Source organism: Ictalurus furcatus, chromosome 15 (assembly GCF_023375685.1).
Source record: "Ictalurus furcatus strain D&B chromosome 15, Billie_1.0, whole genome shotgun sequence".
NCBI lineage: Eukaryota > Metazoa > Chordata > Actinopteri > Siluriformes > Ictaluridae > Ictalurus > Ictalurus furcatus.
Genome location: NC_071269.1, coordinates 17746081 through 17769519, shown reverse-complemented (window position 1 = coordinate 17769519; position 23439 = coordinate 17746081). Strand labels below are relative to the sequence as shown.

General features: G+C 40.5%; 1 protein-coding gene across 1 annotated transcript in view; it reads right to left on the bottom strand.

Annotated features, from left to right (window-relative positions):
• agrn (agrin) overlaps positions 1 to 23439 on the bottom strand; it is a 271081-nt gene that overhangs the window by 209961 nt on the left and 37681 nt on the right. Inside the window, exon 3 of the mRNA XM_053643680.1 lies at positions 12822 to 12845. Within this exon, the coding sequence (XP_053499655.1) occupies positions 12822 to 12845 (24 nt within the window). The remainder of the gene's footprint in view (positions 1 to 12821; positions 12846 to 23439) is intronic.

The window sequence follows — 23439 nt, the reverse complement described above, 5'->3', positions numbered from 1 at the left end:
CGAGGTTCCAAGAGAACCGAGCCGATACTAAATGTGAGCCAAGCACTAAGGGAGTAAGGATTCTGGTTAACGAGTGGTCCTGTATTGTGCCTGGATATATGTTTATCATTTAATACATACTTTGCATATTAAAAATTATGTATCATTTATCTAATTACAGATAAAATTACAACAAAAGTGTCTGTCTTTTCTCGCTTGTTACCGATTTCCAAACAGGCATTTTTCGAAGTCACCCCTGTCGCGGCTGAATCTAACTTAGTCATATCGAGCACTACGTAGGATCTAGAACGCCGTTATTTTACATCCTTAATAGGGTCCGTGTTCAGTGAACAGGAAAGGCATTTGGAATAAGATCTGACCGTGTATTTGTACAGGGCTTCCATAATACAACATTATTCCTGCGTGAAGGCGAGTGGAAGATGGCACAAACATTGAGGTAGCACTAGGCGACTACAGTGGAAACGCAAGCTCAGAAAAGTAAAGCGAGCCGAGTCGAGTCGAGACGTATCGTGCATTGGAAAAGTGGCTTATGCAAACCCAACCTCTGTACATTAGAGTACCAGTCAAAACTTAGGATTTTGAAACTAATGAAATGTGTGTTTTTCAAGATCGTAAAGATATAGATCTAAAGACTTACACTTAGGCTAAAGCTAGCTGCATCGAAAACCAAAATTCCTCCAATGCCATGCCTCCATAGCATATGCACTCATGCTGAGTAGACTGGAAAATGTGAATGTATAAGAGCAGGCCTATAAGAGGCAAAGCTTTCTTAACTGACAGAGCAACATGATAAACATGCTCTCAGACACTTCCTCCTCCTTGTCCTGTTCCACATTATTTGTTTTTTATCCTGTTTAGACAGCCTGGGGCTCGACACAGATCAGAGTTTCTTCTCTGAGCAGATATTTTATATCTGACTCCACATTTAAATGCCTAAAATGTGCTATTAAGCTATTAAGAATAAAATGTGCTATTAACACAAATATAAATAGTAACGTTGCCTAAAATGCCTGGGCCTCCACAGCCACTGACCTAAACTCAGTAGAAATGTTTTGTCATGACTTGCAACAGAGAGTTAAGGAAAAGCAGCCAAGAAGTGCTCAGTGAATATGGGAACAACTTCAGGACTGATGGAAAGGTATCCAAGTGGTTACCTCATGAAGATGTGGAGAGAATGCTAAGAGTGTGCAAAACAGTCATCGAGGCTAAGGGTGGCTACTGTAGAGAATATAAAGTATAAGCTGATTATTATTTGGTCTTTTTTTGTCATTGCATAGTTCTATTTGTCTCTGTATAAGCACTCAGAAAATTACAAAAAATGCTGAAGCAACTTCTGATGAACAACTCGATCACGGAGAAAGAGATGCACAGGATGTTTCTCAGCGAACATCAGTAAAAGGCAAGATCAAACACTACATCTGCATGTGAAACAGTCCAGCGTGGTGAGAGAGCCACATAGTGATGGAAATGGCAAGGAATTAATTAGCTGTAAACAGCCTGAGACAACGTGTCTAAATAAAGACTTTCATCTACAGGAGAATAGCACTGGGTAGAAAACCACAAAAAGGCCTCTCAGGAGCACTCAGGCACCAGGTCATCAGAATTCATTGTCCTAACACCTATTCTCACAAACATTTGATGCTTGAATCAAAACAAGAGCCGCAGATGCGTCATGAGGATTCACAATCAGCATTAGAGCTATTTAGAATTATAAAACTTTCTCTAAACACATAAAATAATTCCACTGAAGTAATCCAAGCTGAAAATACAAGGTGTCCCAAAAGTCTCCATACATCATGGAAATGAACACTTTTTAGCTAAATATCTTCCAAAATTGTTCATACTTAGTTTATAAAATTATATATATTTTTCAGATAGCTTAATGGGTTTGACAAAAAGAAGAACGTATTGAAATCATTCTCATGGCTGGATCGGGAAACTGTCACAAGGTTGTGATGGTGTTTAACAGGAGACATGGCAAACACATCACACATGACACTGCTGCCGAACTTATTAACAAATTCAAAAAGACTGGAAGCGTTGAGGACCAACCGAGAAGTAGACGTCCACGAACATCCACTGACGAAGGCACAACCAACATGGGGCTGGCAGACTTGTGGTTAGGGTTAGGGGTTAGGGTTATGAAAATGCTTTATGAAGCATTTTAAGAGCCTTGACAGATCAAGCTAAAGATCAACTGTAAATTATTGGTGGTCACTAGTCACCCATAGGTTTAGGGGTGTATCCTGTATTATTATCACTAGTCACCTTTAGTCAGAGCATGGCTTTCTCCTGCAAAACACATGCAATCTGTACTCGAGATTTAAATTCAGTAAAATAGTTTGAAATGGCTTTTTATTTTTTTTGAAAAGCAGCCACAAGTGCTCAGCATCCTCTGTTCAAATCTCATCTTTCAACAATTCCCATCTACTGCTATATATGCAATGAAATAGCGGAGCTATCTGATCAAACAGATTAAAGAGATGCTCGGTGCCATAAATAGCTATGGTAGCTATGCTATTTTATACATTTACGTCCCGCTAAAATCATTGTCAAAGTAGTACACCACTATAGACACGGGTATACATACTGGATACTGGAGGTGCACTGTTTTAAATGCAGAAACACGCATTTTGCTATATAACCAAGGAATCACCTTTCATACTGTAGTCTTTACCATGTGCTTGAGTGTAATTTTTCACAGAATCATCATAGTCCTGCTTGGTGCTAATGCTTAGCTTGATGTGTCATTCACCATTTATAGCAGCAAATTTCCCCATCTATCGCTGCCTTGCACTCCCCCCCCCCGGACCAAACCTCTTTCAGTCTCATCTCGGACCACTCTGAGACCATCACCAGCTAAGTGCCAGCTCCAGCCAGTGGCTGATGGGGAATGGGGGTGGAAGGCTTTTTAACTGAACACGGCTGGTGCTCTCTGCAATACCAAATATGATCAGAGCTGGTAAGGGAGATGAAGCAGGGCTCTAGGAATCATGTACAAACCAGTCTCTCTTTATTTAGATTGTTATTTATATACTTAAAACATATTTTCCATCACTAACTGTCATACGAATTAATTCTTGGTTTGCCCCAAGTTTATAGTCAAGTCTATCATAGAGTCTCCAATTCATGTACAGTTGAGATCATAAGTTTACATACGCCTTGCAGAGTCTGCAAAATGAAGGACAACTGAGGGACTCGTACACAACTATTACAAAAGGTGCAAACATTCACTGATGCTCAAGAAAGCAACACGATACATTAAGAGCCACGGGGTTGTAAACTTTTGAACAGGATGATCGGTGTAAATTGTTATAATTTTGTTTAAAGATCTTGTTTTTTCATTTAGTGCTGCCCTTCTGAAGCTACACAAGATATGTACATGTTTCCCAGAAGACAAAATAATAACAATTTACACCGATCATCCTGTTCAAAAGTTTACACCCCCCGGCTCTTAATGTATCATGTTGCCTTCTTGGCATTAATGAAAAGATGGATCCTGACATCATATTGCCGCTGTTGGAAAGGGGTCAAATATGCAGAAGATGCTGGAAAAGCAAAGGATGTACAGGACCTGGAGGATTTTTCTGAAGAACAGTGGGCAGTTTAACTGCTCAGGACAAACAAGGGACTCATGAACAGCTATCACACAACATAAAAAACAGTCGTTCATCATCCAGGTAACAACACACAGTATTTGTAACCGGGGACCATGGAGTCTGCTAAACTAAGTGTAAATGTAAAATGTTCCACTATTTCAACTCAATTTTTTTGCACAAAAAATGCAATCTGATTCTTCAGTCGTTGTTAAGAAAAAATGTCCGCTTGAAAACTTAAAAACAATAAAAGTATGTCATGCTTATATTACCATGGTGCGTTGCTCAATTTTCCACTATAGTTTTAGCCCCAGGGGGAAAAAATAAATCCCAGAAATCCTTCCAAATGCAAAGTGCTCTCTCTCTCTCTCTCTCTCCCTCTCTCTCTCTCTCCCTCTCTCTCTCTCTCTCCCCAGAACAAACTCTGAAACTATTGATCTGTCTCAGCGGAAACATCTCATCCTCCCTGCTGAATTGCTGCTCAAGAGAATTGCTGCTTTCCCTATTAAAACAAATTAAATCTATTATGATTCCTTCTCACCCACCGTTTTTAAAGAACCGCCGCTAATTTAATTAATAGTGCTGTTGAATAAGTCAGGGTAGTAATACTAAAAAAGAGGAGAGGAAAAAGAGAGGAAAGAGCCAGATAGAGACAGAGAAAGAAGTGGGAAGAGGGTGGACTCCTGCTGTGCACAGTCAGCTCGCTCCAGAATTCCGGGATGTTCTCCAGCTCCAGTTTGTTAGGTGAACAATGGCCACCTATGTTTCCATAGGGACTGGGGTTTCTGGGAAATCTTCATGGGCGCTACTCAGAGTGGCACACAATCAGCCACACAGATCAAGCCACTCAAGTAGAGAGGAGAACTAACAACAGGAGCGGAACCCGATGTGCTCTTCTGCTGTTGTAGCCCATCCACCACAAGGTCTGACATTTTGAGATGCTTTTCTGCTCCCCATGGATGTTCGAGTGGTTTAAAATACTACTACTGACCTATAAAGTACTAAACGGTCTTGCGCCACAGCACCTAAGCAAATTTTTGGTCTTCTCTGATCCGCCATGCCTACTTAGATCAGAAGGTGCAGGCTATTTTTCGGTACGTCGAATAGTGAAGGCTACAGCAGGGGGAAGAGCTTTCTCTTACAAAGCCCCACAGTTATGGACCAGCCTTCCAGTTAGTGTTCGGGACTCAAACACAGTCTCAGTGTCTAGGCTGAAAACATATTTGTTTACTCAAGCTTACCATGAGTAGACTTCCTTTCACACAAAGTACACAGTCTTACTTAACAATTTCTCCCTTTCTTTACCTCCCTCTCCCTCTCTCCTTCTGTCGAGAAACACATGATTTTATGGAGTTGCCAGTGATCCTGACCCTTTCTGCACTCCGGACCTGCCTGATCCGTTCAGATGCCCTACCTCTGGATGGAGCTCTCATCAACTGAAGGCTACAGCCTGGAGATTGCTTAGGATGGTGTCACTTGAAGTACCATGGAAATGGTTTTGGACCTCAATACAACATGGACATTCTCGCTGTGGTTGCTGGGACTACGGTTGCTGCTACGGTCTTGAGACTGCAATTACCACATGCAGTTTTGCACTCAGGTCTCCTTTGGTGAACAGTGGACTAGTTCAACAAACAGACTTCATATAAAAACCATAATGAACTTTCTTTTACTTTCACACTATCTGTTGTTACCCAGATGATGACGGGTTCCCTTCTGAGTCTGGTTCCTCTCAAGGTTTCTTCCTTATATCATCTTAGGGAGTTTTTCCTCGCCACCAGCTTGCTCAATAGGGATAAATTCACACACTTAAAATCTGTATCCTGTGTTTATATGTTTCTGTAAAGCTGCTTTGAGGCAATGTCCATTGTTAAAAGCGCTATACAAATAAAATTGAATTGAATTGAATTGGTTGTTTGACTTACCATAGCCATTCCCCCTGACCTTTCTGATCAACAAGGTGGTTCAGCCCGCAGAACTACTGCTCACTAGATGTTCTTTTGTTTGTTTCTTTTTGCTTGACCTGTATCTACATGATCTGATACACTGTGCTGTTGCCACATGATTGACTGACTAGATAATTGCATGAATGAGCATGTCCAAGTAATAAAATGGCCAGTGAGTGTATATTCTTTCCATTTTTTTAATAATAGATTTAAAGGTGCGACTGTTTTTGGCATATGTGATCTATTGTTGAGACCAATTTATCTATATATTAGATGAGTGTTGTGCAGTTGTCAGGTGATTATTATAGTTTGGTTGCTGTAATAGGTTGTATATGCTCAATAGCTTTAAAATGATTATGTCACTCAGTCAGTACGTTTACATGGACAACAATCAGTGCGTTTACATGGACAACAATAATCCGATATTAACCAGATTAAGATGATACTCTGATTAAGAAACTACCATTTAAACAGCGATTATTGATGACCTTAATCCGATTAAAGTCATACTAGAAGTAAACACAAATCGAATTAAGACGTGGAGTATTCCTGTTTTATTCGCTTTATAGACATGTACACACCTTAATCACACTATTAACATTTTGCGACAGGACGCGTACACACACTGCAGTGCTCAACCGTTTGACGGCAAACAGGAGAGCGTCCGTAACCGTGTACTTACCTACTATATAGTGGGTGTATTTCGGGTACTATATAGTAGTTAAGTACGTTGTTTTGGACGCAGCCCGTGGCTTCAAGCAGTCGTCTATGTGCTTGTACAGCATGACAAATAATTAACGGCACTTGAAGCGTTCGTAAAAATTTTGAATTAAAACAAACTGTATACGGTACCATAACGAAGACCAACTGTATGTCGAGAAGTTAAATTCTGGAGGGAACGTCGGATGGCATGACGTGTGCCGTTAATCGATCTATGTTCTATAACATGTAAAACGGGAACATGAAAGGAGTATCCTAAAAGCGACTCATATAAACACCTTAATCACAATATTGTCTTACTCAGAATAAGGTCAATAATTAGATTACTGCTGTCCATGTAAAATTAGTCAGTGAATCATCATCGAGTCCAGGTGTGTTCAATATAAAGTCCAAAACAAAAAGGAAGTCTGAAAGTCCAGCTGTTAGACATTAATAAACGATCAGTGTTCACTTTGATTTGTGATTTGAAACAGAAGTGACAAAATGGATAGAAAGCCAAGAATAAGCTTAGAAGACTGTGGGGACATTGTTGTGTTGAGATCGGAAGGATATTCACAACAAGACATTGCTGTTTGAGTTATTGGTTAGTTATGTGGTTGCGAAATGTTGAATTTCAAACAGATGTGCCATCTTTTATAATCCAGGACAGCGCTGACACAAAGCCGAATGAAATAAGAGACTCCATACTGGCAGCAAGAATCAGGGAAAAAGTGTCTTGTATCTGGTTTATCCATTATGGGAAAACCTAAAAGGTTAAAGAAACCAGGAAAAGGTGAAAGAGTACAAACTAACAACCTTTTGTTCTTTTCCAAGAGTTAATGAGGACTTTTGGGGCATTAACAACAAAGTGAAAGTGCCAGTTCTCATGTCACAAGCTTATTAAATGTGTGAAGTGGAAAGATATTGCTCTAAGCTACAGATTGTTTCTCTCCTCAGTAAGAGGAGTGTTCAGCTCCTTGGAAAGGAATGTAAAGCAGGTTAACACAGGATGGCATGGGACATGTGAGCACAGGTTTCTGCCCGCTTACACAGCCATCCCACACAAACACAGCCTTTTTTCCTCCGCTGACAGGTATTTTTGTCTTTGAGCATGTCCTTCACGTGGCTTTAAACTAATTGCAGGCCACCTTGTGCTGAGAAGTTGAGAATAAAAGAACGGTTTTTGAATGAGAGACTGTTTCTGCGGGTACTAGAAAGGTGTGTAATGTAATGTTTATGCTCCACCTCTGACTGGTAAAAAAACAAAAGGGTGGCATATATTGTTCATTTGATAAGCAAAGCATTATGGGTGAGAATCATCCGGAAAGTTAATCGTGTATAACGTATCATCATGTACAGTGCATCCGGAAAGTATTCACAGCGCTTCACTTTTTCCACATTTTGTTATGTTACAGCCTTATTCCAAAATGGATTAAATGAATTGTTTTCCTCAGAATTCTACAAACAATACCCCATAATGACAATGTGAAAGAAGTTTGTTTGAAATCTTTGCAAATTTATTAAAAATAAAAAACAAAAAAAGCACATGTACATAAATATTCACAGACTTTCCCATGACACTCAAAATTGAGCTCAGGTGCATCCTGTTTCCACTGATCATCCTTGAGATGTTTCTACACCTTGATTGGAGTCCACCTGTGGTAAATTCAGTTGATTGGACATGATTTGGAAAGGCACACACCTGTCTATATAAGGTCCCACAGTTAACAATGCATGTCAGAGCACAAACCAAGCCATGAAGTCCAAGGAATTGTCTGTAGACCCCCGAGACAGGATTGTATGGAGGCACAGATCTGGGGAAGGGTACAGAAAAATTTCTGCAGCATTGAAGGTCCCAATGAGCACAGTGGCCTCCATCATCCATAAATGGAAGAAGTTTTTAACCACCAGGACTCTTCCTAGAGCTGGCCGCCCGGCCAAACTGAGCGATCGGGGGAGAAGGGCCTTAGTCAGGGAGGTGACCAAAAACCCTATGGCCACTTTGACAGAGCTCTAGCGTGTCTCTGTGGAGAGAGGAGAACCTTCCAGAAGAACAACCATCTCTGCAGCACTCCACCAATCAGGCCTGTATGGTTGAAAGGCCAGAAGGAAGCCACTCCTCAGTAAAAGGCACATGACAGCCCACCTGGAGGACTCTCAGACCATGAGAAACAAAATTCTCTGGTCTGATGAAACAAAGATTGAACTCTTTGGCCTGAATGCCAAGCATCATGTCTGGAAGAAACCAGGCACCACTCATCACCTGGCCAATACCATCCCTACTGTGAAGCATGGTGGTGGCAGCATCATGCTGTGGGGATGTTTTTCAGCAGCAGGAACTGGGAGACTAGTCAGGATCGAGGGAAAGATGAATGCAGCAATGTACAGAAAAATCCTTGATGAAAACCTGCTCCAGAGCGCTCTGGACTTCAGACTGGGGCGAAGGTTCATCTTCCAACAGGACAACGACCCTAAGCACGCAGCCAAGATAACAAAGGAGTGGCTACAGGACAACTCTGTGAATGTCCTTGAGTGCCCCAGCCAGAGCCCAGACTTGAACCCGATTGAACATCTCTGGAGAGATCTGAAAATGGCTGTACACCGACGCTCCCTATCCAACCTGATGGAGCTTGAGAGGTCCTGCAAAGAAGAATGGGAGAAACTGCCCAAAAATAGGTGTGCCAAGCTTGTAGCATTATACTCAAAAAGACTTGAGGCTGTAATTGGTGCCAAAGGTGCTTCAACAAATTATTGAGCAAAGGCTGTGAATACTTAGTACATGTGTTTTTTTATTTTTAATAAATTTGCAAAGATTTCAAACAAACTTCTTTCATGTTGTCATTATGGGGTATTGTTTGTAGAATTTTGAGAAGAATAATGAATTTAATCCATTTTGGAATAAGGCTGTAACATAACAAAATGTGGAAAAAGTGAAGCGCTGTGAATACTTTCCGGATGCACTGTATGATGCGCACGCACACACAGATCAACACGAACCATCTGCGCAAAAAAAACAAATATACTGAGATGATAAAATGATCTTAAATTCTATCCATCCATTTTCACGAGGCAGGGGACACCCAGGGCAGGGCACAATCGCACAATACAAAAATGCCACACACACTGGGCAGAGGCAGGATTTGTACCTACAACCTTGGAAGTGCGAGGCAAATGTGCTAACCATTACGCCACCATGCCCCACCAAGCTGAAATTCCCATTTAAAATAATGCATGTGCTCACCTGCAGCATGGTTGCACACTCCCATGCAAAACGCAACCGCAATTTATAGCGTAGTTGTGTAGGAATGGAACATATTGAATTTATATCCCAGTTGTGTACAAAAAAAAATAAATAAATGAACTGTAAAAATGTCCACAAAAAGATAAACAAGTATGAAGAAGAAAAAGAAGAAGGAGAATATAACTGCCATCGTTATCATCATCATCATCATCATCATAATTAATTGTGAAATAATTTACCTAAGAGGGATTTAATAGAATACTAATGTATTTATTTTATTGCATATTTTATTTGCCGATATCGCATACAGTTATGATAGAGTTTAAAAATGACTGCGGGTGGAACTACCTGGGGACATGGGACAAATGTATCTAATATTTCTTATTATGAGATTATTATAAATCAAATACAAGATTATTCAGCCAGTTTTTTGTTGCTTTGACACATTTAAAGCTTTACATTTTAATTAAACAATACTATTTCAAGATGTCATTTTGTTGCAGTGTAAACAAAAGATTCTATAAAAGATTTGGGGGAAAGTAGATGATTAGGTTCATGCCATGCTTCAATATCTTTCAGAATTGAAAAAAAAAAAAAACCTTCAGTAGTGAAAGTTTTATACAGTAATTGGGTAACAACCCAGACGTCAGGCTGAATTTATAGCCAAGCTGTATAACATAAGACTTATTAGGACTCACTGTTCTAGCAAATGACATAAAGTACAAAGGACAGGTTGCACTGTTAAATCAGTTGACAGCACACACACAGTGCACAGTGCCAATGTCAAAAAAGCAAATGACATTTATTGTTCATATTTCTTTACCCTTGTTCAGTCAGCAGAAGTCAGAGGATAAAGTTAGGGCTGGATAGACAGCATGGCTTATGAGTAGAAACAGGATAGCTGGAATTCCTTCCACCTATGGCATGTCCTTAATCTCGTTATCCGCTAGAGTATGAAGTCTGTGTTCCTGATAAACCACCACCCAAAGCTGTACTACAACTATCTATCCCTGTCTCTCTCTATCTCTTATTTCCCTCTTCTCACTGTTGCTCGGAGATGCTCCGCAGCATGCACTTACTATCGACTTGTCCTGTCAATCACACACTTTGCCTACAAACACATATATAAGCTCAGTAGTAGCAAATGGATAAGATAAAGCTTCTTTTTTAATCATGACAGGAAGACAGAGCGAACTTTCATTATCTCAGGATGTGTTGTGTCAAAAATGATAGGTGCTCATTATAACAGCAGAGGGCTGAGGAAAGATGGCCTGGCCCAAGTTAGACTGCATTTTTTCATGCAATTATTGTGGAACCTGGAGTCTGTCCCAGAAGCACTGAGTATGAGGTGAGGATACACTCCGGATGAGACGCCAGCCTATCACAGGCTACTATGCACATGTTTGTTTAGACTATCACTATCACACCTAGGGGCAATTTAAAGTAGTCAGTCCAAGTGTGAGGGGTGCAGGGAAACCGGGGAACCTGAGGGAAACCCATGCAGACAGTGGAGAACATGCAAAACTCCACCCAAACTCAGGATCAAACCAAGGACCCTGGAGCTGTGAGGCAGCAAAGTTACCCTAATAAAGTTAAGAAACAAATAGAAAGAAAAAATATCTTAGCAAGTGAAATTATTGAATTTTTAGAATATATTGAATCTTGAATAAAGGAAAATGTCATTCTTCTCACTGTGAGGTGCATGGCTGTCGTGATAAAACATCAAAAATATCAAAAATGAGAACTAAACAAGTCCAGAAAGCCCTCCATATACGATGCCTATTCATGAAAGTGATCTCAGAGAGATCTGGGTTCATTTCTTAAAGCAAAGGTACGTGCATACCAACTGGGTGGAAAGTAATATTACGAACAAATCATGAAACACAACTGAATTAAATGAACTATTCATGAAAAATTTGGTTGAATGAGTAGGAGATTGAACTAATTTATAAAAAACTGAATCGAATAAATATTGTTATTTTAAGAAGGGTGCACAGTGGCTTAGTGGTTAACACGCTTGGCTCACATCTCCAGGTTTGAGACTTTGAGAATTTGCATGTTCTCCCAGTGCTTTGGGGGATTCTTCCGGGTACTCCGGTTTCCTTCCCCAGTCCAAAGACATGCATTGTAGGCTGATTGACATGTCTGCAGTGTGTGAATGTGTGTGTGATTGTGCCCTGCGATGGACTGGCACCCCGTCCAGGGCCTTGTGCCCCATGACCCCTGGGATAGGCTCCAGTCTCCCTGCGACCCGGTCAGGATAAGAGGTACAGAAAATGGCTAGATGGATAGATGTTATTTTAAGGTTTTAACAATGAGTGTCATGTCTACACCAGAATCGGTGTCGAACTACAGCTCCCAGAATGCAGCATGGCCTGGAAACACGGCGGCCAAGAAGTACTGGTGAGAACTGGTGCATCCAAGTCATTTCAGAAAGATCGTAATTACGAGTTGAACGGACAGGAACGCCAGCACAAAGTCGTATTTATAAGTGGGAAACTTGCGAGTGGGATTTTCTTTGAGCCCAGAGTTTCTGAGTTGGGGGCATGTCAGTAAGAAAACATGGCGGAATCAATGGATGTGTAGTTGATGGTAAATTTGTTGAAATTGAACGTTTACTCACCTCAGAAGCTGATTTCCGTTATTGTGTGTTTGATATATGTAGCACGTTATTGAAATACAAGTAAATAACTTAACAAGTCTTTGTCAGGCTTTTTTTATTTACAATAAAACAAGCTAATTTCCTGCACAAACCACAACAATGTTGTACAATTACAGTATAACGTGTAATGATAAAGTTTACAGTGGATTCATAAATTGATTAACTTTGTTCTTCATTTTCTAGAAGTTGAGTTAAAACACACCGCCATCTTGCACCGACCAAAGTGACTCGAACACACCTGACGTCATTGTTATGACTTCCCAACTCGTAAATACGAACTTCCCAGGAGGACTTGAACGCACCATACAACACATCACCCTCTCAAACACTCTGACGTTCACATTGGACCGGTTACTGATTGCACACACCTGGACTCAATCACAATCACACCCAAGCTCACAGTATATAAGGACTCTTAGCGCACACTAACACCCTGAAGCATATGTTTTGTGTTGATTGTCATCAGTTGTTTCCAAGCTGTTGATTATTGGTTGTGATTGCGATTCTGGTTTTGCTCTTTTTTCCTGGAAAATTTTGACTTGCTTTTGTCTGACCTTGTTCATGCTGTTTGTTGAGCACTTGATCTTTGCCTTGACCCTGTTTTTGAGTCTCATATTTGTTTTGATTGCCATGCTTTAAAAACCTGTCTACCTGCACATGCGTCCTTGCTTGCTTACCTGATATACAGTGGGTAGTATGATCTAGGGAAAAGAGGAATACATATAATTAAATACATATAATTTTTTTATAAGTTTATAAAAAGGGTCAAATATATTTTTAATATTAGTTTTTATTTATAAATGTATAGCTTAGTGTATAAACCAATACACAGTATGTAAACACATTCTAAACTTTTTTTTTTTTTTTTTGGTGGTTTGTTTTTGTGTCTTCGTGTTCAAATCAGAAATGACCAAAAGTCAGATTTCAGTCAGATTTTAATAACTTTGAGTAGCGAATACTTCTACATTCCACTCTAGCTAAAACATTTTTAACCATACGCCACAGTTGCACGTGCATTTTCTCAGGCCCCACTCTTTAATAGGTCTAAGAATAGCAATGGTTCTCTAAAGCACTGTGAGCAGCGGAGGCATAAAAATCCCATTAGCCGATACAAAGCTGGCAACGTTTTGGCCTGACACTGTAGCACTCTGCTTTAATGAAGTGGCCTGCTAGCGCTGAGCTAGCTCTAAAGCCATGAATAAATGCTGACTAGTAGAACAGCAAGGAAATGCTCATAAAACCTTTTGAGAACTTAAAAATGCAACTATGCATGGTCAGTTGATATTTGTCCAGTGAATAAGTACAGAGGAATACTAGTAAATCAGGTTAACAGATAGAAAGATGTAGTAGAAGTTGTTAGCGTTCTGCTAAGCTGAAGGCTGAGGCTCTTCTCTATGCTAAATTATGAGAGTCTGGCGCTGTGCCGGGCCACTTGGTGAACACACTCAGCACCGGGCCAGGACAAGTACCCACTCCCAGAGGACAGCATCTAATAAAAGACCCATTTAGGCCAACGCTTAGAGAATGCCGTTGAGGGTAAGAGGGAGGGCTGCAGGAAAGGAAGATGAAAGAGTGATTCCGTCACATCCGCTTTATGAGGGACAACAAACTTGTTTTGTCTGGACGGCTTTTAATATAAATGGCAAAGGACGGTCCTTAAAAGGACAGCCTCGTGCTGGGTGTCTGTTTCAAATGGTTAAATAGCTTTACACAAGGAGTTTACAAAGTGGAACAAAACGAATGAGTTCAGCGAACGCACGATGTACGGTGCCATTTTGTCGGGCTGTATTCGAACGCTGTTTTGCCAAATTCGTGACAGCAACGTAACCCAAACAGCCCTCGGTCGCGGGATTATTTTAATCATACACCTGCTAAGAATATATTTAAGGAAGAGTTTCAGCATACAAATGTACACACATACTTTCTCTCCTTTCATTATAATGTCTCGCAACGTCTATTCAGACAAAGATGAACGCACAGACACACACAAACACAGAAGCTTAAAATGGTGCCAGGATGTAGGAAGGGAGTTCACAGAGAATGGGAAGGAAACAGTGGCTATCAGTACACTTCAAAGAGGATTACTGAGTGTGTACCATGCTTTAGGGGTATAATTTAATGCACACGGGTATGAAGGGAAACCTAATAATAGGGATGTGTTGTTTATGTTTTACATATGTTTCTGTGTGGGCTATTGCAAAGCTCTGAGCCTGAGACTAAGACATGGTGAGTCTTGGAAGAAAGAGTGAGGAAGAACATGAGAAAGGTGTGCAGTGAAGACGACGATATGAAGGGCGAAGTGCTCTTTATTACACGCTGATGAAAGTCAGTCTTACCTGAGAGTGCGGTTCACACGGCCCGAGATGGAACATGAAAGAGAGGGGGAGAAAAAGAAACATACTGTTAAAAGCCTGAAACAGTGAAATAGGTAGGATTGTTTGACTAGCTACACAATAAGATGTACAGTCGGAGTGACAAAAATATCACATTACAATACTTCAAGACATCTTCACGATACACGAAACGCCTCACGATGTATCGTTCTGCCAACAAGGTGCCAACAAGGATCCGAAGTCTATAGATTTTTGTAACATTTATTTTTTAAAAATGAAGTTAAATAATTGGTAACGTTTTTAATTTCCAATCTATTACTTGTTACCGAAAGTAAAAAAAAAAGGATGAGAACAATACTTAGCGAAGTGTATCATGATGTTATTATAATCACAATATCAAAAATCATATTGACGTATTGCCCAACCCTAATGCATAGCCTTTTAAATGCTTACTAGACTCTCATATATATATATATATATATATCCCCTCTGAAAGTATTGGAACAGCAAGGCCAATTCTATTGTTTTTGCTATACATTGAAGACATTAATTCTTTAAACAATCAATTTAACAGGGCACACCTGGGCAGCTAGATATACCTGTCAGCGACATGTTCCAATATTTTGAATCACTTGAAAAAAATATGTGGGTTTAAACAAAAGGTGGTGTGTTCTAAGTTGTTTAAGACATCTAGATGTAAATATGAGGAAATACAAGCTGATCTATCGTCTCAAACTCAGATGTCGTCAATGTATAGCGATAAAAACAGAATTGTTCCAATACTTTCAGAGGGGAATGTATTTTTATCTGCAGCCTCTCCATCAGTGATTACGCCACTTCTTTGGCGCAGCAGAACATCAGATTATAAAGCAGATGAATCTTGGATACACTTTACATTCAGGACTGACAAAAGCAGCCATTTTGTCTCAGTTCAGCAGTGCGGCATGAAGTATCCTGCCAAGTCTCTTCCTCTGTTCAGCCACCGTCTATCAGCTCTTTGAAGCATACTAAAATATTTACAGCAAGAACAGACAAATGGGAGAGCTATATAATCCAGAAGACAGAGCAGACACCTACATATTTATCAGGAGAGTACAATACACTGAAACCTACCCAACCTGGTGTATTTACATTTATTCATTTGGCTGAAACTTTTATGCAAAGCTTCCTACAATTGAGACAGGATACAACTCAGGAGCTGAGGGTTAAAGATCTTGCTCAAGGACCCAACAGAGGCAGTTGGGCCGTGCTCGCAGCCTTTCCGATCAGTAGTCCTTAACCACAGAGCTCTACAATACATCAATGGGGACTTTTTTAGAATCACTAAAATACTCAATGTATTATTTACTGATTTTAGAAGAGACAAAGTTGGTGTTAATACCCTATATACTACAGCGCTGTTGAATTCTCGATTCTGATTGGTCAAAAGGTGTTGATCAGTTGCATATAACAGCCGCACAGTAGTTCTGGCTGTAGGGTTTATATTAATGCACCACTTCTAATACATTATTGTATCTACGTGTCCCAAAAGTCTCCATAAATAGGAGAAATTAACACTTTTTAGCAAAACGTCTTCCAAAGTTTTTCATACTTAGTTTATATATATATATATATATATATATATATATATATATATATATATATATTCCCACATAGCCTTTAACAATGCCTTTGACAAAAAGAAGAATGCATTGAAACCATTCTCATGGCTGGATCGGGAAGGTGTCGCAAGGTTGCGATGGACTTTAACAGGAAACATGGCAAACACATCACACACGACACTGTTGCCAAACTTATTAACAAATTCAAAAAGACTGGAAGTGTTGCAGACCGACTGAGAAGTGAATGTCCACAAACATCCACTGATGAAGGCACAACCGACGTGGTGCTGGCAAACATAGTCATAGACTTTTGGGACACCCTGTGACACCGATCGATTAATGACCGTCACTTAGTAGTGCCTACTCAGCGTGGCTTAATGTCCCTTTCCAGAACCTTAAAACTAACTGTCCCTCAGTGGTGGAATGAACTTCCACCCTCAATCCGGACTCTGAATCTGTCACTATCTTCAAAAAACAGCTAAAGACCCACCTCTTCCGTGAACACGTAACTAACCCCTAAAACACCAACCCCACATTATCCTTTAAAAAAAAACAAAAAAAACACCTATTTTTCTAGAACTCAATTAAAAAATCTTGCATGGTAGTATTGTATTGTATTAGTAGTAGAGAACTTGTATTGTTCTCTACTACTCATTACTTTACTTGTATTTCCTCATTTGTAAGTCGCTTTGGATAAAAGCGTCTGCTAAATGAATAAAAGTAAATGTAACAACTTGTACACTGATGCTCCACATAAACAGATAAAACATGTGTGTAATCAGTGACACAGTGAAGCTTTCTGTAAGAAGTTGTTTATTTGCATTCTTGGAAGGAGTCTCCAGTGTCTGAGGTAAAACTGTAAATTTAATGGGAAATCTGCAGCATGGATGGCTTAACATGACAAAATGAATATTTGTTTTATTAACTCTGTGAGACGATGGTGAAGGAACGAATGTTTATAGCTGTTATATCAAAAGTGATATGAGGAACCAACTTGTTTCACAACATTAAATGTAATTATAAATGGTTGAAAAATACGTGTCATTCTTTCAATAATAAAAGTTGGCTAATTGTTGTGGTATAAGAGGAAAAAACTTTTTCAGGACCTCGGGACATGCTATTATTGGAAAATAAACACACCACCTCATCGTTGATTTATTTTTCCTGAAAATAAAACCTCCATACTCAATTACATAAACAAGATAGCTGCAGAATGCGGTTAAATAATTTTTAAAAAAAAGTCACGGTTTTGAAGCTGAAAAGAAAATCGATCCAGCATGTCAGTTCTGCATTTGAGTTTCTAAAGCATCAAAGCTTGACCCTGTATAAAGCACGATATGACCTGAGGCCCACAGCTCAAAGGAGTTCATAATACACTCAGGTGCTCGGGCCTCCATCCCAAGTGTGTGGGATGAAGGCTTACCCAAGTCTCCTTTTCACCCCATTTTCCCTCAGTTTAAAGGAGCCGGATTATAAAGGTTCCCATTCTCAAACATGTATTAAAGAGAAGGGAGAGAAAAACGAGAAGGTAAAAGGGTCTTCCGTTATCAGGCAGCCGGAGCCATGATGACAAGATAACCGACACTGGGACTAGACAAGATGCTAGACAAAATACGTCTCTTCCACACCTGATCTCACCTTGATATCACATATGGCGGCATGCACGAGAGGCACTTGCTGATGTGATTCAATCTAGGTACTTCAACCTGAGACACACACACACACACCTAAATCATGGAAAGATTATTATTGGGTAAAGAGCCACAAATTGTGTTATTAGCACAAATTAAAGTGTAATTTTATTATTAATAATCTGATGGAAATGACCATGCTGTTGAAATGACAACAACATGTGGAGATAATCATACTGGTGGCCTTTCCCAGAAAAAAATATGGATCTTTCAGATCTTCCTCGCTTTTTGTTTGCTACTTAGTCATCTTGATAATGTAAAGTTGCAAAGGCTGTCATAATCTTATAACGTCACTGATCTGACAACACTTCTGACAAAATCCAACTTGTTCTGACCAGGGTCATGCTGAATCCAGAGCCTATCCCGGGAACACTTTGTGGACACACACCCTGAATGGGAAGGCAGTCCATGACAAGACAAGTTAGTCATAGACAGTCCAGTTTCTGGCATGTTTTTTGGGGGGGGGGTCTTGATTGTCTAATTGGCATTTCCAAATTGTGTGTATGTAGTGTGCGATTGTGCCCTGCAATGAGTTGGCACCCTGTCCAGGGTGTCCCCTGCCTTGTGCCTCGAGTTCCCTGGAATAGGCTCCAGGCTCCCTGTGACCCTGTGTAGGATAATCAGTTCGGAAAATGGATGGATGGGAGGACACTGGAGAACCCAGAGGAAATCCACATAGACACAGGAAAAACATTTGAAACTCTGCAGACAGTAACCCGAGCTCAGGATAGAACCCTGGAGCTGTGAGGTGGCAGCACTACCTGCTGCACCACTGTAATGTTGTACTTATTAATACTTAATGATCTGATCCATAAACATTTGAGTAACTAAGAAATTCTCTAACTGAATTTCGAGTTGTTGGAAGATTGCAAGCTCAAATCATGACAATGCCACAGCCATCTGTGGCCAGGACTCAAAAGAGCAGAGTCTGTCTGTGCTCTCTGGGTAGAAGGGATAGTATACTCTTTCTCCCCTGTCAATCAAAGCAACACTAGCCAATCACAGGCATCTGTGAACATTTGTATGCGGAAGAGGGCAGATCCTCCTGTAACACTGAATGTGCGGCCGTTTGAAAAGGTTAGCTTCACATAGAGGAAGCATGAGTTTCCCCCAGTCTCCCTGCTTTAGCTGTCGTGTGATAGGTGAATTGGCTAAGACCAAAGTGGGGAGAAATTAACACAAAAAAAGATCCCCCCTCCAAAAAAAAAAACATGACAGTGATGTAGCACTGGTAGCACTAATTAATTACCAGCTGGCAAAGATGATCTACCAGCTCGACCAGCTCAGCATGTGTTTTGGCACCTGGTCAGACCAAGCTGGGAATTTGTAGCAGGGAAAATATTCTAAAGCAACATCCATTCTACAATAATGAAGCTACTTTCTGCAAAAACCGACATGGGAAAAGATATATACGAGGCTGTTTAAGATGTGCCCATCTAAAAAGTAGGGAGTAAGCCCTGCGACTCCTGGGAAAACTGCAATGCAGCAGTCCATGCTGTAAATGCACTAAAAATAATCAGCAATCTTCATTAGAAGGAAAGCACTCAACCTTATTGAGATTCAGACGTGGGGTATGCCAGCACACAAAAAGGGAATTTATTGATTGCACTTAATGCAATAAGCATGCTGGGTCCAGCAGCCAATTGCATCTCTGTCCCTCTCACTCTGGCTCTCTATCTTGTCAGTAAAAGACAGAGAGGGCCATATACTAAGGCTGGGTCTGAAACAAGACTTACTGTATGCTGCAGGAACAGGTCTACTCTTAATGAATACTGACTGCAAAGGACAGGAAAAAAAAAAAAACCCTCAAAATACAGCCTGCCTCATGCACCCAGGAGCTTCACTCAGAGAAACTGAGCCACAAGAAAAAAGTCTTTCCTGGTCAAATCAAATATGGCACAAAAAAAAAATCTGATTTGTGCTGTAATTAGTCGACGAGATTAATCAACAGCACCATCAAGAATCAGCCCCAAGCTATGCAAACATACTAATCATGATTAATTACTTGCCTTTTTAAAACTAGCCATAAAATGATTCCCTTGTTGTGGCGGTTATAAAATAGCAGCGAGTGCATACAGGAGACGAAACTTAAATCCTGCAAATGTGAACGTGTATTATTGCCATCATTACGTATCAACTCGCTTGTAGTTTAAAGCAGGAACCGAAAAGAATTATGAGGTCTGAAACCCACACAACCATAACGAACACACTAATCCTGATGTTGAGGTTTTGTGTTCACGTCTTGTGGTCTTCCCAGCCAGACGCAGCTGCTGCCTCACTCTCGGCCGCAGAGCAATGAAAATAGAAAAGGAAAATAAATAAATGAGAGACATGTGGAGCGATCTGCTGCTGAGATCCATCAGGTTGTCTGAGAGCCATGTGTTCCTCTTTGCTTCCAGCTGGTCCTCCTCAAGGTCCAACACCTCCATCCTCTACTGTCTGATCGCACACACTCCCACACTCCCACAAACACACACTCCCACACTCTCACACACACACTCCCACATGCACACACTCCCACACACACACACTCCCACACTCTCACACACACACTCCCACATGCACACACTCCCACACACACACACACACAGTCATGTGTTCTCTTGCACCTCTGTGAAAGTTTAACTAGTCAATGTAAAGTGTTAAAAGGAATGCAATGTATTTTTCCAGGCTTGAAATGAGGAAATGGTGGCAGACTGCATCCACCAAGGCTCCACTTTTAGATCTTATATAACATTTACCACCAGCTGGACCGCACATGTATAGCATGCATTAAGAGTCTATTCTGAAATGAATCAGAATTTGTAATAAAGCATAGCAAGGTGACAGGCTAGAGAAAAATCAGCGTCCTTATGAAAAGGCACAGCCGGAAGCCGCTTTCCTTTTCTTCTCACTAGGATGTTTGGACAGGACAAAACACGAGAAAGCAAAAATGATTAATGCTGAGTGAAATTCAGCCTCTAGACTCAGGAAGCCCTAAATCAAAACCGGCGTTTTGCTTTCAACAGCCGAGCTAATGAAAATTATGAGAGCGGCGGCGGCCTTCACAGAGGGAATGACACACTGAACACACTGACTGCCAGTTTCATTTTTGGAGGCCAAACTTTCCAAAGTGAGTTATTAATGTTTTAATGTTTAATGTTAGAGTACAAGGAAAGAGTTGCTCATTCTATAAGGAACACTCCACACTGAAACACATTAAACTGTACCGCTTCTGTACCACTTATCCTACACAGGTTTGCAGGAAGCCTGGAGCCAATCCCAGGAGACTTGGGGCACAGGGCAGGGGATACACTGGATGTGGAGCCAACCCATCGCAGGACACAATCTAACATACATACATGTAATACACTCACACACCCGTTCACAGTCAGTGTACAACGTATGTCTTTGGACTGGGGGAGGAAACTGGAATACTTGGAGGACACGCCCAAAGCACAGGGAGAACAGGCAAACTCCATGCACACAAAGCAGAGGGGGGACTCGAACCGCTGACCCTTGAGGTGCGAGGCAAACGTGTTACATGTTACAAAATATTTGTGATGTGCCTTGGTGCTAATCTGTTAGTTGGTGCTCTATTTTCATTATTCCTATAAGTTATAATGCTGTTTTAACAAAAAAAAATGTAAACGATCTGAGACATAAGGGATAATAATCAGATTTTGCTGTTTGCTTTTAAAAACAAACAAGTAGCGCTGCAACAACTAATCGATAAAAGCGATAATAACTGATTATGAAAATCGTTTCGACGAATCTCATTATCGATTAGTCAGTCTGCGCGCGGCACGCAGCGCGTTTACTTACTGCCTTACTTCTGTTTTCCGAAAACTTTAATGGAATTCAATTTGTGCCAAAAGTATTGAACATAAGTTTTCAAAAAACGAACACAAATTTACAATAAGAAAGAGAAAAACAAACACTCTGAAACAGAAAACAGTGAACTCAGTGGCAAAACTTTAACATGGTCTTCAAATAAACAGCATTCTTTGTTAACAGTTTACTAAGCTTCGTTTTCGCTAATCAAGGTTTATAAATGCGCTGCCAGAGTTTTCGTTTACGCTCTGCAAGTTTACATTCGCCATTCTGACACAAACCTCTCGTGTGGGCGGAGCTTGACAGCGATTTACTCTCAGTAAAGTGAGATTTAGATCAACAGCTCCCTGACCAGGAAGTAGAGACTTCAGCATCACGAATTTTGGAGAGCGTTATGGATGAAGTTCTCTGTACAGGTATAGTGTTTGTCCTTTGTAGTGGAAATTACTCTGTAGTGGGATAGACTCCAAGTTCCCCGTGACCCTGCAGGATAAGCGGTATAGAAAATGGATGGATGGATGATAATCACCTTTGCAACACATCTGCATTGGGTTTTACGTGTTTGTAGGCGATGTTCAGAGATGTTCATCTCCAGAGATCTGAGAGAAGACTAATAAAAGTCAGTCACTGTGCAAACACACACCCATGTAAAACTCTGTGTGAGCATTATTTTAGGCACTCAGTCTCTAAAGAAGCCCATCTGGCCATGCCTCACTATGAAACACTACAAATGTGGCATACATACAGTACTTTTGTGTGTGTTTTAGTGAAGACCAGTGCTGTTATGTGATGGCATGTATGTGCAAGTGGGGTTTTTCTTTCTTTAGATCACAGAAGGTCAATTCAAAAACAGATGTGAGAACTATAAACTAATTCAACATGAGCATGGCCAATTCTTCGCCGCCACAATACAATCAGGTGTTACACCTGAACGTGAGTCCTCTCTTATCATGCTATGGAAACACACCTCGATGTTTCTGGACTCTCTTCAAAAGAAAAGTGCTGTTCAAACATTCATTTTTGTTATCCAGAATGATAGTATGGATAGTGTGACTTCTGTTAAACCACATTAGAGCTCACTAGGGCTTTAAAAGAAAGCCATATAGAAGCATTATTCAATCAGAAAAGCTTACTACTGCTGAACAAAACAGTCTACTGGCACTCTTTGTGATTTTTTGTTTTCAATTTTAGTTTTTTTTTCCTTCCTAACCTACAGTACACTGTAATAAGCCACAAAATAGCAACATCTGGACTAAAAATTTACAATTACTGGTGATTTTATGACTGATAACAATATTATTCACATAATCCAATAATATAAAGGTCTGTCTTTAACCGTGTTACATTAAGAGGCTGGCAATGGACTTTCATTTTATATTGCAGGGTTTAACACAGATGCAATATGCAGCAATGTCAAATGTTGCCCACATCACAAAGTACTACCTATTACTATTATAAATCTGTACAAGCACACTTAGTATGAATCCAATTTAAATGAGAATATTTCTGTTGTAGCCCAGACACAGTCCCAACATATTCTATTTTACTCGTTTATTATAACGAAGCCAACATTATGAGGGAATTTCCTTTCCTTCAGATAACTGTGATCAGTGGGGGTTAGCACATTTGCCGCGCACCTCTGGGGTTGGGGTGTTTATGTGCGCAGAGTTTGTATGTCCTCCCTGTGCTTCGGGGTTTCCTCCGGGTACTCCGGTGTACTCGTCAGTTCAAAGACTGAGACCGTTGTAGGCTGATTGGCATTTCCAAATTGTCCGTAGTGTGTGAATGTGTGTGCGATTGTGCCCTGCGATGGGTTAGTGTCCTCCGCCTTGTGCCCTAGGTTCCATTGGATAGGCT